Source organism: Boleophthalmus pectinirostris, unplaced genomic scaffold, assembly GCF_026225935.1.
Source record: "Boleophthalmus pectinirostris isolate CB_2022bp ecotype Guang Dong unplaced genomic scaffold, ASM2622593v1 HiC_scaffold_10, whole genome shotgun sequence".
In the NCBI taxonomy this organism is placed as follows: domain Eukaryota; kingdom Metazoa; phylum Chordata; class Actinopteri; order Gobiiformes; family Gobiidae; genus Boleophthalmus; species Boleophthalmus pectinirostris.
This window is the reverse complement of record NW_026570971.1, coordinates 13,105,988-13,122,902: the sequence shown is the minus strand read 5'-3', so window position 1 is coordinate 13,122,902 and position 16,915 is coordinate 13,105,988. Positions and strand designations below refer to the sequence as shown.

Here is a 16,915-nt window from a genome sequence, read left to right as displayed (position 1 = left end):
AACCAAATCTGTGGGAAACTGCGGAAGCACCACCTTTCTCATTTGACAGAAATGTACAGGTTTTAGTTTTTTTTAACATGTTTGATTGGTAAATTTAGGCATATACATATATTGCATCTTTTTTGTCCCATTGTGTACTTCCTTATTCAACGGCCTCCACAAATCACTTGCCAACATCGTACCCAATCCTCAGCACAGCATCTAATCCATGTCCTATTACAATACATCCATTAATCTCTATGAAACTGATCTGATATTCAAAAGCCATGGCAAAATGACTCAGACTTAAGACAAACTTTATTGATCCACAAGGGAAATGATTAGAATTATTATCTACAGTCTACAGTGTGCATTTGCTGTTAGTTATTTATTATTTGGTACATGTACAGTTGTATTTGTACTGTATGGCTAAGCAAGCAGGGAGCAGAGGGATCACTATGGCAGAACTTCACACAACATTTGGGCCCACGTCAGAGCAGGCATGACTCAGCACTTTTAATACAACTAATGTAATCTCCCAAACAACATAATAGCACCACTCAAACTAATCTCCTCTGTAAACAGGCCTATTGTATCATGTTATGAAGACAGATGCTAAGAAGTGTGGAGGGGAGACAATAAGCGCAGTTACCTACTCAGCTAATCTGCCCGTTGCACCAAAATAAACAAGTACTATAGCAAGTGACAGCAGGCCACAGCAATCAAGACAATGGGAGGGGGCCTATAAGTATCCATAAAGCTTGATTCAATCACTCTACAGTTTGCGTCATCACTCATGCAATTATACAATGGATTTTCAAAGCTGTGTGCTGTTGCTGGGTCATTATTGAAGAGTTAATGCTTTTGCTGATCTATGTTATAATGTTGTTTCCTCATCAAAAACATGCCCAGAGTTGTGTTTTGTTTCATTCACACATGTTTGAAGATCCTATATTATACAAAACTGACTCAATTGAACTTTGAGCCATGTTAGAATGTTGTTACCTTCTCAAAAACAGACTTGGAGTTGTGTTTTGTTTCATTCACACATGTCCGAAGGTCCTGCATAATTAGTCTGACTACATGTCTTCAAGTTAACAGGTATTTTTTGCTAATGAAGGTGTATGGAGTTTAAAAACACAGTGGAGAAATTCCTGTATTTTCACATGACATCACAAGGTGGAAATGAGTGTTTCTGTTTGAGAGAAGAACTCATCTTAAATATGCAGGGTTTGTGTGTTAAACATGTGTGAATGAAACAAAATACAACTAATGAGGAAACAACTGTTCCACCTTGTGATGTGGTAATATACAAAGTGCTCCACTGAGTTTTTAAACTCTGTACACCTTTACTAGAAGAATTTAGATAATTTCATACCTGGAATTGCCAATCTCTACTAAACAAAAGGTAAAAAGATAGCTGTTAACTTGAAACCTACAACTTCATGACAAACTAATAATAAAGGATTAGTCAAACACGTGTGAATAATATAAATCACAACATCTCTCACATGATAACAGGATTAAAACAAGGCTCACAATAGTCATTTTTCAATATAGGACCTTTAGAAAAGGTTGTAACAGGAAGGGCATTTGGCATAAAAACCTTGCTAAACTATATATAGAAGTGTGGAGGACTGTTTGAAGATTGCCAAGGAGCTGACTTGTCTGGATGGATGTTGTACTATTTTTTTCTCAGAATGTCGAGATGTCTCAATCCCTGTCAAGTTTCAAAAGGTTAAGCCTGTTAAAAAAGATCAAAGTGCCACAGTGTGCAATAAGGTGGACAGATAACAAATGGATATAATGGAAAATGGACATGTTTTCAAGGGACAAAATCATTCAAATAAAACTATAAAACCATTCTAGGGAAGTCATGGTATCAAAAAAATAATTTAAAACAAAACACCATAGTAAAAAGAGGAGGTATTTTACTTTACTACTTTACGACTGGGAATTAACTGCTAACTGCGCCTAAAATTTAGCTTAAGACTTATCCAAGCCCCACACTGAGTCTGCGCTAGCTCCGCTCTAGCAGTTCTCGCTCTGATTGTTACAAACACTCCACGCCGTGCACATTACACGTCACACTGGTGGGAGGAGCTCGCCCCTATTGAGGAAGTAAATGCGAAAGTGAACTTTTTTGGGGGGGCCCATGTGTCCTTGAACACTAGCCTGATTCATCAGCCGGTTTCACTTCGCAGCATTAGGATTCGTTCACTTGACGGTAGGCGGGTTCTTTTATTATTTAACCAATTGCTGCTATTTGGTCATGACGTATGTAATGTGCCACTAACGGGTCTAACTGGTATATTAAGTTTTTCCCAAATCTCGTAGGAAGAAGGGCAATAATGTCTTTCCCCTTGATAAAATTCACCAAACATTCTCTTTGTTCTGGCTTTAAATCTTTGATGTTGGGAATCTTTTCTAACACAGAATATATGGCTCTTCGCTGATTGGCTGGTGCCCGAACTCGCACTTCCGGGGTTCTTGCAAACCGTCTAGTGTATTCTGATTCCTGACCTAGTCGCTGGAGAGAAATGAAATTGAGTGGAGGCACTAGGTGGCACCAGCCTGGCTAACTGAAAACAGGCCATTAAAAACAATACAGCGCCATTTTGGATTCATCTTTCAGATTTTATTATAGTTCTATGGACAGTGGACAGGACGAATGTCAAAATAAAACACCAAAGACACACCAAGATATGCAAAGATAATGATAACAATACATACAACCATGACAGAGGGTTTAAATATGGTCTGGGAGAAATGGCTAAATTTCTCAAACATGCACGGCTGACAAAGAAAACCACTTCAGGCACGTTTTTGATGAGGAAACAACGTTAGAACATAGTAAAACATTTTTTAAAATACTCGCTCGTTGATAATAAATGACCAACAATGACATTCTTAATTGACTTTTACTCACATTGTCCACTTTCTGCATGATAAAGTAAAGATATTAGACTAAACTGACATGACTTAATTTAACCTCTTTTGTCTTGTATTGAGACCTCATTCATCACAATTATAATTTATCGAATAAAAGATTAGAGTTTGGGGACTAGACTGGAGCCGGGACAATGTTTTGCTAAAAGCCCTCAAATTTTATATAAATGATCACACGCATTTTAGCAGAAAATTGGTTGAATTGGAGAAAATCCAGTAATAGACTTTATAATGTAAAAACACATTTATTTAACAGCTCAAGCAATCATCACTAATGGCCAATAACTACCATCCAAATGAGGCAATTAGTATTTTTAGTATTAGCATTATTTTTTGCATATTTTGACAGTAATAACTACTTAAAGATTGAGAATAACAATTTGCAGACCATTTCATCCACAGAATTGGTTTTCCATCATTCTGCGTGGACGTGTAGCCTCACCAACATAAAACATTTTGCTCATCAGACATCCCCGGGGACACACACGGGTGGCCATGTTTGTTCCATAAATAACCACTCTATCCCACTGACTCCTGCTCCCATGCACCTCATTCACCTGTCACTCAGCGCTAGATAAAACGCTGCAATCCTCCAAGGCTACTCTCCATTATCATAAATTCAAATCTAACTGCTCCTCTCTCCAACGACAACAACCACAACCAGGGCCGGAAATCGCAGGGTCCCTCACGATCCGATACCACTCACGATAGAATATTATCAAGATATGGCGATAAATATGATAATCGATATACTGCACATGGTACTCTGTTATATTTTGCTGTTTTTTTACCAACTAAATATATTTAGCAACAACATTTCTTTGTTAAGCCACTGCTTGTACAAAGTTTATATTTTATTTTATTATTATATTATTATTTTATTTTACTCTTTAAAATATGTCAAGTGTATTACATAAGTGTATTACATAAACATAAGCATAAACATAAATGTCCCTTCCACTAAATAAGCAACAAAATTGCAGTGTGGTCAGAAAAAAATGCTAAAGGATACCAAAAAATACTGGTGATATATCGATAAAGTAGCTCACAATATAGATACTGTATCACCAAAATTATTATCATGATATATCAATGTTTTTGCACACTCCTAACCACAGCTGCAAGTCTGGTTTACTTTATACCCCCTGTGCCCCTCATGTTGGGGTAGCAGGGGCAGACTGGTAATTGGTACGTTCTGGAAAAGTCCAGAACAGCCATCCGGTCTACCAGCCAATATGACAATTTGCACATTTTTCAAGCCTAAATTGCACAGGCCTAAAAGTCGGTGGTTTCAACACATGTCAAAGATGTCTAACAGAAAACGTAAGGAGAAATGTCGATGGGAAAAGGTTAAAGACAAGCTAAGTTGCTTCAAATTGAAGTGATTTAGGTGGTTTTGTTAATAAGCAATCAGAAGTAGTTAATCTTTTAGTGTTTTCTTCATTATTAATTTAATGATGGTAGGCCTATTTGTGAGGGAAATGTCCAGGGATGTTTTTTGGTCCCAGTCCCTCCCTGTGGGGTAGTGCTCCTAGGCTTGCACAATATGCTTTTGAGTTTAAATATTTATCTTATATCTCTATATTCTTTGCACCATTTTTGGTTATCTTTTGGTTATACAATAAAATTTGAACTGTACAAGGTTGAATTAGTAACTTCTATGACTCATTTCAGATGCAAACCGAGTTCAAAACCTTTTCATTTGGGTATTTATTTATTGCAGCTTTTCTTTGTTTTTTTTAAAATAATATTGTACGTATAGAACAGTTTCTGTGGTTTAAAGTTGCATTGTGTAACATTTCTGGTAGAGGGTCTGTCAGATGCTTTTTCTCCATGGAGATGTTATTGATTTGCCTGGAATGTTTCACAGTTTGGTTTAATACCTTTCTATTATCATGGAAACCAAACCAGGCCAAGTTACAGGTCAGATCTGTGGAGAGGCAACTGCTCACAGTCAGAATATCTGTTTTTCTAAGTCTTTTTGAACTATAAAACCACCTGTAATTCAATAAATGCAAGGCAGAGCTGTTTAATGCCATACTGCGGAACATTCTAATTAGAGCAATGACATATCCATAGAAACAAGAATGTGACAGACCCCCAACTAAAAAGTTACACCTTTAAATCTTGCTCTGGGGTTAACATGTCAGTGCCATAACTAGTCTCAATATCATATTAATCATCTATATTTACTTCAGCAATATTTCTCAACATCAGAATTCGTTATCGTGACAGGCCCAAACGCTCCTGTCAGCCGCACCTGCACACGGAGGGAAGATTTGACATTTAGCCTGTCGACAGTTCATCTCAAAGGGCTTGCGGAGCTGGGGGGTTACTGGGGAAGTGATTGTAAATGGAGAAAGATGAGGAGATGCGCACAAATGAGACTGATGACTGCGCCCGGGGTTTTCATAATAAACTATTCAGAAGCGCGAGGCAGAGGATATGACACGCGCACAAAGAGAGGTTCAAATTGAAATGATTAGCCTGTTTTGGTCGCCCTGATTGCTCCATTGCTCCAACATAAAGACTCTGCACTGTGACTTGCAATTAGCTTTCCACGCATTATTATTTTCCTCGCAGACTGACAAGGACGTGTGTATGTGTATGTATAGCAGGGCATGTAATTTGAGCATGACAATGAGTCTGTAGCCTTGAAAATGATTGTTACCATACAGTGGTTGAATGGCAGCAGAATAGTTTGGACTGCTTCCATTTAAGACATTGTAAGTTTGATTCTGCTTGGGAAAATACTGTATGTCTATTAAGATCAACAAAGATTTCAATTTGAAAAAGTTCATATTTGACATATGGGGGGACTATTTGGTCGTGACGTATGTAATGCGCCAAATCCCGTAGGAAGAAGAGCAATAACGTCTTTCCCCTTGATAAAATTCACCAAACATTCTCTTTGTTCCAGCTTTAAATCCTCAATCTCGGGAATCGTTGCCAACACAGAATGTATGGCTTCGTCTACATCCATCTCGACCGCTTTGTTTACTGTTGTGCTGTATCACAAAAGGGACCCAGACAGGCGCTTGAGTTTGACCTCATTGCTTCACAGCTCTTCACTGATTGGCTGGAGCACAGTCTACAATCTTAGAGGTTCTTGCAAACCGTCTAGTGTATTCTGATTCCTGATCTAGTCGGTGGAGAGAAATGAAATTGAGTGGAGGAACTAGGTGGCGCCAGCCTGGATAGCGATGATATGCTATTTGTTAAATTGACATAAATGATTTGTGATTGACAAATTTTCTCTTAAATGTAGTACATGCTCTCAGTGGAGACAGTGGACAATTTTCAATGAACTTTCAAGAAGCAAGTAACTACAGATGAGTGTTGTCACAATATTAAAATGTCAAACTCATTTTCAATTAGATAACAAAAATCTTGATGCTCGATACCGGTTTTGATACCCAAACACTAGTATAATAGTATCAGGATTTGGTGTTACCTTGTGTTCTGATGAAGAATTAAACTGTTCAGGAAAAGTAAAATTTCAACCAGTCATGTTTTTTCAGTATCGTTACTTGCTTAAATAATTATCTAGAATAAATGCTATTTTTTGTATGAATTAGATTTGATTTTTGATACTTTTGCCAACCTTAGCTCTGAGTGAGTGACAGGTAGATTTAACCAATTTTCCAAGTATGAAAATTAAGAAGAAGCATGTGACTGTGGATACCGTTTCAAAGCAATATTAAGTTTAAACATGAATTACGAAAAAATCGAAATTGTGACCTGCCTCAAGGAAATTGTATTTGGCATATTGCCCACCCATAATGTGATGAGCGGTCAATCTGTACACCAATCCAATTATTTGAACAGGATAAACAGGAAGCAAATGAACCATATTAGACACTGCACCTGCACGTGTTTTGATCTTACACCTGCTGTCCAGTAGTGTTGTCACAATATTAAAAAACTCAATTTCGATACTAAGGAATAGACTCATTACCCAACACCAGTTCCAATAGCACGATGATAATAAAAAGCAAACAAACATTAAATTGTAGAATTTTCTTTTTATATTCCCATTTGGTTTTATATCTGTTTTGCTAGTTTTACTCTGATGTTCAACACTTTGACAACCCTAGTCTAGTGTCTTGTTTTTGAGCTAGTAAATCCACTGCTCCCATCAGACCAACAGAGGTAAAAATAGTATGTAAATCCATTCTCACATGCAGTTAGCTGGAGTCTATCTAGATTCAGTACACATGAACCTCGCTCCTTACAGAGATTAGCCACCACTATGCCACACCTCCTCCTCTTCCTGCTCCGCACATGCTCAGAAGGTCCTTAGGGATGTGTGGCTCTCTGTGCTGTCTGAGGCCCAGGCCAGTCCTCATTAAGGCCCATCTGGCATGAATGACAGATATGGAAGTGATCTGCTGTTCTAAACCACTATCAGCACGACCAGTGTGCACTCAGCATCCTTACAAGATTTCAACACTACTCTGACAAACTTGCCAAATGACATTATTATATTGTATAAGACAGTGTGTAATCCCTCATTCAGTGGTAATGAGCAATGGTTTGGAAATCAAGATATTTTGACTGCCTTGCAACACTGATAATGTCTCTGTATTACTTGCTTTATCAGATTTAAACATAACAATAAACAAGTTGAATGTATTTGAATATAAGTTTTGAAAATGTACAAACCCAACTTCCCAAGGGCTCAATTTTTAAAAGTAAAACCTGTCTTGTCCTAGCCACCTCCGCTCAGTTTCATTTCTCTCCAGCGACTAGGTTAGGAATCGAAATACACTAGATGATTTGCTAGAACCCCGGAAGTGCGAGTCCGGGCACCAGCCAATCAGCCAAGAGTCAAACATTCTGTGCTGACAATGATTCCTGAGATCGAGGATTTAAAGTTTAATTTAATCGAGGATTTAATGTTTGGTTAATTTTATCAAGGAGAAAGACGTTATTGCCCTTCTTCCTGTGGGATTTGGGAAAAGCTTAATAAATCAGTTAGCCCCGTTAGCGGCGCATTATATACATCATGACCAAATAGCAGTGATTGGTTAAATTAAAAAAGTACCCGCCTACCGTCGCGCAAATGAATTCTAATGCTGCAAGGTCAGACTGTTTCCACAAAGTGAAACCGTCTAATGAATCAGCCTAGTCCCATTACAGATATAAAGTAAAAACAGCTCTTGTCAAAATGAGACTGATATGCGCTGTCTGCATCTAATTTAATTGTTAAAGCAGTGATTTTTCAGCCCAAAGTTTGGAGGATCAATTCCCACTTGGACCAAGTTTTGTTCCTATGTCTTTGTAAGACACTTCACCCACCTTGCTGAGTATGAAAGTGATGTGTGGAGAGGCCGATAGGCACAGATAGACAGCTTTGTCAGTCTGTCAGTCTGGCCTAGGACACCTGTGGCTACAATGAAAGAATAAGATACTGTAAAGAGTAAGGCTGGTGCTTTGTTAGCAATGCATTAGTGAAGTGAAGAATAACTTCGCAAACAATTAAAATGCTCTAGCTCTGTTTTTCACATGGTTTAGAAAGTAGAAAATCAGGTAGAGTGCCTTTAAGGTTCTGCCAACACAATTTCCCACCGTTTCAGTAAGTGAAGAGGCAGAATAGACCCCCGGGGAAAAGCCAGGGACTTCACAGCAGGCATTTCAAATAGCAGCAGCCTCCTCTTCCTCTCCTGAAACTTCTAAAAGAACAAAGAGCGCCTCTGGTACTAACTGCTCCGTCACACTCCAGGTGGAATACAAATGATAGACAGAGCGCCCAGAACCTCAGCTAACTCTACTTCTAATTTACTTTTTTAATTCTGCATGTATCCAGTGTTTCTGTCAAGCAGCTACTTCCACAAGTATTTATCACACTACTACCATGATGCGCAGGAAGCAATCTGTTAAAGACGTGGGTTGTGTGTTCAAGCTGGTCTATCATTCATAACCGCAGATCTAACGCAAACTGTTTCCCTGGTCCCATGTCAACAAAAAATTTCCAGTCATTTCAGTCCTTCATCAACAAAAGACGTGGTGTACTCAGATATGCTGCATCTGTGGTCGGGTTTTGTTTTGCTAAGCACAAAATCTCCAGTTCTGCAGTCATAAACAGCTCTACACTATCACACTGAAAGTACAAATCCAATTCAAAAACCTTGGAACAGACTGAAACCTGTGTGCCCCAGTACACAGATGCATTTGAAATTGCATCAATAGTAGAGCTGTTTGCTTTTAGTTGTGTCTTAGTCGACCAAAGTTTGTATCAGTCCACTTATCTTTACTTTTTTATTTTTATATGGGACAACAGCAGAAAGGAGGACCTAGTGAGTGCATGAGTTAGCTGAAGATTTGGTATTTTTTGGTATTCACAACAAAACACTTGTACAAAAATGAATGTACAGTATCTGATTTGTCCCATGTAACTACTATATCCATATGAAATAAATAAGTAAAAAGATTAGCAGATTAAACCCTTGATTCACAAATCTGTCTTTCTATAAAAAAAAAAAAACGTTATTCTCGTTCTTTTTTCTATATAAATCGTTGTTTTTGCACAAACTCCTGTGCAGGTGGTGAGTGCAGTTTGGGTCAGATACACAGAGATACAGATGTGATAATTTTGAGAACTTTTACCAAGCCCCCTTTCAGTCGACTAATTGATCAGCAGGACATGTCTTTAGTCAACCAAGAGTTTCTTTAGTCATTTACAGCCTTAATTAATTAATAATTTTTTTAAAAGTAATGTAGAAAATTAATTCTGTCTTCAATTTTCTAGAGCAGGGATCTCCAATCTGTAGCTCGGGAGCAACCAGTAGCTCTCCACCCCCTTTAAAGTAACTCGCCAGAGGATATGTGAATTAAATGTATTGTGCTTACTAACAAAAATCTGATTTATTTCCTTGTAAATGTGCCATTTTGAGGCCTAACTTATGCACTAATAAATGGGTAATGGTTTATGTTTAATACGCAACTAACTGTACCCCGTCTAAAGCTTGCCATAGCTCTTCTGCTTATTCAATTTCTTGCAACCACTAAAATGAGTAGCTCTTTTGCATTTTTTGTTTCATGAAGGTAGGTCATCAGAGGAAAAAGGCTGGAGACCCCTGTTCTAGAGACTATCAGAATTCCTTTTATCAGATACAAGTGTATGTTAACCTTCTTTACAAGCTTCAGCTACTTTCAACTGAGACAAGGGAGCCTACACTTTGTCACACACATTGGATGAAAGTAAGTGAAGGAAAGCAGCCTACAAAACACATCACAACACCATCACCCCTTTTTAGCTTGAGTTGTAATTAAGATCAGAAGCAGTCTCCCCTTCTTTCTCCAATCTCCTCCTGCCACCTACGGAGAGATTATTCCCCCTGTTAAACACATCCTTCTCTCCTTTCATCTTCACATCACTAACAACTCCACCTGTCATCACCAACTTAATCTATATATTTCCTGATTAAAAAGCATGCAAGCAGTGTTTACCCAGCTCCACAGACAATGCACTTTGCCTTCTGTGTTTGTGTTGGGTGTCAGAGGAGAGTTCGATCGCGCATGCACCTGTGCACTGGAGCTCCTCTGTTTGATCATAGGGCGCAGGAGGAGCTGTCCACCTGCTCGTGGTGCTGAAATCCCTCACCAAACCACACACACGCATGTACACACACACACAAACACACACATGCACAGTAACCGACCTCCTCACAGTCGTGTTTGTACATTCTATCAAACGTTTCACCGGCTTCTACAGCTGTTGCTATATGCATCCATGTAACTCTATGAAATCCACTCTTGCAATCTCAGCCTGACTGTTTAAATATTCATGTTTGTGTGGTACATGCTGATCACTTAGCTGTCTGACTTCAGCTTTGAAAAAAATAAAAAAAGATCTAAAAACTGTAGAAAAATGGTACTGTAATTTTTATAGCTGCATGTTAATTTATGTAAGAACAGCAAATTTTAACTTGCCCTTTACGCAGCTCACATTTTAAAAAGCCAATATGAATGATAATGCAAACGCAATTAACAACTAAAATGTCAAACCCCCATTATTTTAAAGGGTATGGCGCTATATCGCAGTCACATGCAGATGCTAGAGTTAGAATTCAATCTTGTGGTTCCAGTGCCACCCAGACTTTAAAATGCATAAGAAATCGTATGAGTTTCAGTTGTGGGAAATAAATTGGGTCTGTGAAGTACCGTGTGTCCTTACATTACCTCTGGTCCACATTGGCTCTTTTAAACTAAAGCAATGTATCAACAGGTCTGGATAAAGATAAACCCTGCCCAGGCTAGACCCACGAGGCGTTGTGTCTTCTTGGGAGGAATAAAGTAGTAAATGATCTCATTACCAAAAACAACTATTATCTCCATGTCAATTAGGCTGCGTTGGCTACACACAGCAGCAAAAGTATCTGAAGGAAAAATAAGATGTCGACTTGCACGTCTACGTAATGAACAATAGGTATTATAAGGAACATAGATAGATCGTCTGGGTTAGGTGTAAAGCTGACACGCTGTCGGAAACACTCCCCAAAAAGCACGTAGCAACACGGCACTGCTGCGTAATTGGACATTCCGCTGCTAAATAAGTTCAATCCCCATTCCCAAACATGACAAAAGCGCATTTCTGGTAAATCAGAGCTTGTTGGTGACTCTGCTATCGCTCACCGCAGCACTCACAGCAGCCAGCCCGTGCACCCTCCAGCCATGCAACTTGAAGGAGACGATTACGCCAAAAATAGCGCAATAAAAAGCCCCCGCGAGTAGCTTCAAGGAAAAATTCACGAGATAAAATGTGAAGAAAAGCGAATCTCACCTACGAAGGTTTCCTGATGCAAGACGTCTGCGGATGGGGATGCTGCTGCTGCTGCTGCTACGCGTGTTTCTCCAACAGCAAGAAACAAGAGAAACTCCCACCTGCCCAGGGACCGTCTCTCAATACAGGCCGTGCGGCGAGAGGGCTGCGCAAGGGAGCGTCAAGAAATGGACATGGTTATTAAAGAAGACATATGCTTTTTTCTTTGCATAATACTTCACTGTTCACTAACTTATATGCATGCATTCATATTGGCATTTCACCACAACTAGCAGGAGATGTTTCTGAAAAAATGGCTATGTGGCAGTTTTGAACACTATGCATGACCCAGAGTGTAATTCATTTGAATAACTGCAAGCAAGTACAGTGGGCGGAGATAAGGGAAGATGAAAACAGATAACTTTTTTTTCTGAGCACTGCAAGATACAGAATTACTCAAACGTGGATGAAAGAGTCAAATTACTTCGAATGAGCCAATAATGCTGTCATAACATGGTTACAACCTCATAAAAGTACATTTATATCACATTTAATCTGTTTGGATAATTACATTTAGCATAGCCTAAACTTTTTTTTTTTTTTTTTTTTTTTTTACATCAACACAATGGATAGCCTTATCTTTAGAAGGCCATTTATTTTAATAAAAATAATAATAAATCAGTAGGAACCAAGGAGGATCATATGTGTGAGTGTATCTGTGTGTTTTTAATCAATAATTAATCAGTTATATAAAGATAAGAATAAAACATATATTAATTTATTACATAATAGTAACAGGCTAAAAAATAAATGGCTTGAATAAAATGTTCTGTGTTTGACCTACCCCCAAACCAGCCTCCGGATCCAGGCCAGCAGGCGGCACTAGTGGATGGAGCGCGCAGTGTGAGGATGAAACGAGACGTGGCTGGCTTTTGGAGCTCTACAACTGTGTCGCTGTGAATAAAGAAGAAGCAAGACTGTGAGCTGTGCGTGCAGAGGCTCGTGGTGCGCCTGAAGACAGCTGCCGTGCCGCGCGTCTCCTCCTCACCCGCAGGTAACAACATCACATCTTAACCGGGATCTGTCTGCTGTGTTGCCATGGAAATAGGCTTGACGCCATCCTCAGCATCAGTATCATACGGAGTGTTATTGTAGAGAAACGAGGCTCTGCTTTGTGCGAGCATGGCTTCATAATGGAATAAAGCTGCACAGTATTTTGTTCACGTTTCGTTCTGTTATTACGCGCTTTTGTGCTGGGTTTCTGTGGAGAGGGAAAGCACAGAGGAGCAGCTGAGGTATTATTAGCCCTGTCAATGGCCCCTGAGAGTCCCCAGACCCAATTTCACAAAATGAGTTTTTCAAGATGAAATAGGGAGCCACATCACATCTACTGTCTGCACTAAGGATCAGTTTAAATTCATTCTCAATTGCTAAGACTTAAGATTTCCCAGCCACCATGTATATGATATTATACCCTATAAATGTTATGAGGCAAAAACATGCTATTCATTTGGTCCTTCATACATTTTTATTTGCATTTATAGAATACCATAATTTGTGACCATTTATTAAAGCACCATGTAACTTTTCTAATGATGGGTTAGACACCTGCATGTGCTTTGTCTGGAATGTTTCACAGTATGGAATTAAATCTATATGTTTTGCATGTATTTAATTATAGGTGTTTTATTGCTCAAAAATACATAAAGAAAGATATGCAACCTCTCCATAGATCTGACCTGTTACTTGCTTGTCTCCATGGAGACAATGCCATATTGTGGTACATTCTAAAAATTAATAATGTCCCCATATCGTACACTCAATCAGAAAAGTTACATAGTGCACCTTTAATTAAGCTTTCTTTTTATTTTCTGATGCTACACCAAGATTAAAGGTGCCCTATATTATGCAAAATTGACTCTTGAGCTTTAAGCCATGTTAAAATGTTGGTACCTCGTCAAAAACATACCTGGAGTTGTGTTTAGTTTCATTCACGCATGTTTGAAAAACCCTGGTCTGTCTATGTCTCCAAAGCTTAAAAGGCACATCACAAGTTAGAACAGAGTGTTTTCTGCCTGAGAGAAGAACTCAGTCTAAATGTGCAGGGTTAAAAATGTGTGAATGAAACAAAACACAACTCCAGGTATTTTTTTGTTGGAGAAACAACCTCAAAAAATAGACAGCTGCCCTTTAAAGATCAGACTGGAATCTTACTTACATATTATTGTGATTTAAATTTTAATTATGTATGCCAATATCTATAAACACAATTATTTAATAATTCACTTGCAATACATTATGTTTTGTGCTTGCTTCTTGCTTCAGGTATGTTCACCCGGATGGTAAAGCTGAGACTCCTGAATGCTGTTGCTCCTGCCTACTTCTTCGTGGCTACTGTGGTCACTTTCATCCTGTACTTCTGCCTCTTCATCCCCACCATCTTCCCCGGTGCGGACACCACCCTGAGGGGCTCCACCACCCTCCACATCCTGGCCTTCCTCTTCCTCATGTTCAATGCGCTGGGCAACTACGTAATGACTATCAAATACCCAGCCGAGAGCGCCAATGAGAGCGCGGTGCCCGTGTGCTCCCCTCACTGCTCCGACAAGGTGGACGCTCACTACCTCCTGAACGGCCGCCACTTCTGCAAACTGTGCAAGAAGGTCATTCTCAAACGGGACCACCACTGCTTCTTCACCTGGGAACTGTATCGGCAACAAGAACATGCGTTACTTCATCATGTTCTGCGTATACACGTCCTGCACCTGCCTGTACTCGCTGGTGCTCGGGGTGGCCTTCCTCACTGTGGAGTACTCCATCTCCTTTGACAATCCTCTGACTTTCCTCACTCTGCTCCCACTCTCCACAGGATACTTCTTTATGGGTAAGAAGATATCTTGTTCAGTCTTGGGAAATAACTAAGTACATGCATTTAAAATTTTAATTTTGAGTAACTAGATATTGATACATCACTAGCATCACTAAATTCTGTTAAGTTATGACCCACATTTTTGGTGTGGCCAGACCTCGACAAAAACTTTTCTTGTCACATCTCAGAAGTTAAACAGAGAGTATTTGGATGGGAGACTGCTGGTAATAGTTTGCCCCACGGCAGCTGTGGCTAAAGTAGTAGCTTACCTCTACCAAATATGGAGTCCATGAAATTATAAAACAACTGGAAATTGATGGCAAAACAGTATTTTTGTGGTAACCTCCCTGCCTCACACATGTTGGATTGCTGTACTGTGTGCTCCTATTGTCCAAATGGGTTTTCTGTGGGTACTCAGGCTTTCCCATCAACCTAAAAACACACCGTCTTCACCAGTATCCGAGACTCTCCTGAGGTGAAACCTAGAAAAAGATGTGATGAAGGGTCAGTGCTCTGGGTGGCTGCCCTAGTATTACTGAAAGATGGGTCAAATGCAGACCGCCTACAAATGACATTAAAGCTTTCATGCTTCACCTTTGTCTCACTTATCTCTCTTGCCCCACAGGAAGTATCTCAGGCCTGCAGCTCTTCCTGGTCCTGATGTTGTACGTGTGGCTGGGCATCGGGCTGGTGTGTGCAGGCTTTTGCTGTCAGCAGGTGCTCCTGGTGGCTCGGGGGCAGACCTGGTGCCAGATGCAGAGGGGGGAGCTGGTGGACAATCACAGCCCCTGGAGGAGTAACCTAAAGGACGTGTTTGGGACGCGCTGGATTTTGGGTCTCATTCTGCCCGTTCAGACTGTGGAGATGAGCTCACAAGAGACAGAGGACCTCAAACAAGACTAACTCAGCATACTGTATGTTTATTATTGCACAACATGGAAACTATACAGTGTTCAGTAACAGAGATGGCCAAAAATTTTACTGAAGAGTAACATTACTTCACAGTAATATTCCTCAAATAGAAGTACAAAGTAGTGGTCCAGACTCACTCTAGTAAGACTACAAAAGTATTTGGGAAAAGTACTCCTCAGTTAAAAGTAATTTTAGGAGTAACTGTCTAAGTTGATTTAATTTGAAGAACAAAACATGTACAAAAATCTGGTATTTTATTTTCCTTTTTATATAAATTATTAACACAAAAATTAGGAAAACTAAGTAAGAAGGAGCCGTGGAAGAAACACAAATGTTCAAATCATTTCATATTGTCAACATAATGCTTTTGTCACTTGTAGACTTATTCACAATGTGGGTAAGTAAGTAAGTAAGTAAGTAAGAGTACTGTTACTTCAATCAAAGTATTACTATCATTATTATTAGAAGTAAAGGTATTCTGCTAGAAAAATACTCTGAAAAGTAAAATTTTCTTAAAAACTTACTCAGGTAAATGTAACTGAGTACTACCCACCTGAATTATGTTGTATTTTGCAGTTATCTTTAGATACCATTCTGAGAAGTTCAATTACTGATTAAAAAAAAAGTAAAGTGATAAATTCAAGTTATTTAATTTTAATGCTATAGTGTGGAACTTTCCACACCAAACAAAAACATTTCCATGGGGATAAGCTGGTGACAGACTTTCCATTTGAAGTGGTACATAGTGCACCTTGAAGTTCCCACACTGTTTCATTTGTCAGTTAGATAAACTCTATGGCCATATATTGAGTTTGTTGCTAAAACACTGATTTTACATTGACTGATTGTGAGAATATCTTAATACTTTGTGCAGCTGTGAAATAGGTAAGAGGTACACTTTTTAACAAATGAACTTTGATTATTGTGTTAGCGTTTGGTCCTTTCTTTTGAGGAAGGAACCATTACAATCTTTAATTTACTTGTGTGTATGTCTTAGTTAAGGCAATATTTTGAGATTTTAAACACATATGATCAAATATTTATATCACCAATACCTATATTTAAGGATTAAATAAATATATATGCTATAATGTTAAGTGCTTTTAAATCTAGGTTATTTCATAGCACATTCAGGATAAGGAATTGCACAAGTTGTATACTTTGTAATGCTCTAATAACTTAAGGGCTTGTATAGAGACGTACCGTCTCACAGCATCAAACTGCCCATTTTTCCATTCTAATAGTACATTGCCTTGTAAAGCAGTATTAGGCAGCAGGGTATTATCACAGTGTGCCATGACTGAAGTGTGCTTACATAAAGGTGAGGTATTTATTCAATAACCTGCTACTATGGGAGCCTTTTGTTACTAATAAGGGACATGTTTCTCTGTGGCTTATTAAAACCTTTATGTCTCTATTTTTCTGTGTATTTCTGTATGTAA

General features: G+C 38.9%; 1 protein-coding gene across 1 annotated transcript; it reads left to right on the top strand.

Annotated features, from left to right (window-relative positions):
* The first annotated feature begins 12,655 nt into the window (after nucleotides 1-12,655).
* On the top strand, nucleotides 12,656-16,692 carry zdhhc22 (zinc finger DHHC-type palmitoyltransferase 22). The gene is given in 4 exon segments (XM_020919302.2): nucleotides 12,656-12,746; nucleotides 14,018-14,391; nucleotides 14,393-14,576; nucleotides 15,187-16,692. Coding segments are annotated over 3 exon segments (834 nt in total). The 5' UTR covers nucleotides 12,656-12,746; nucleotides 14,018-14,019; the 3' UTR covers nucleotides 15,465-16,692.
* The last annotated feature ends 223 nt before the right edge of the window (nucleotides 16,693-16,915 follow it).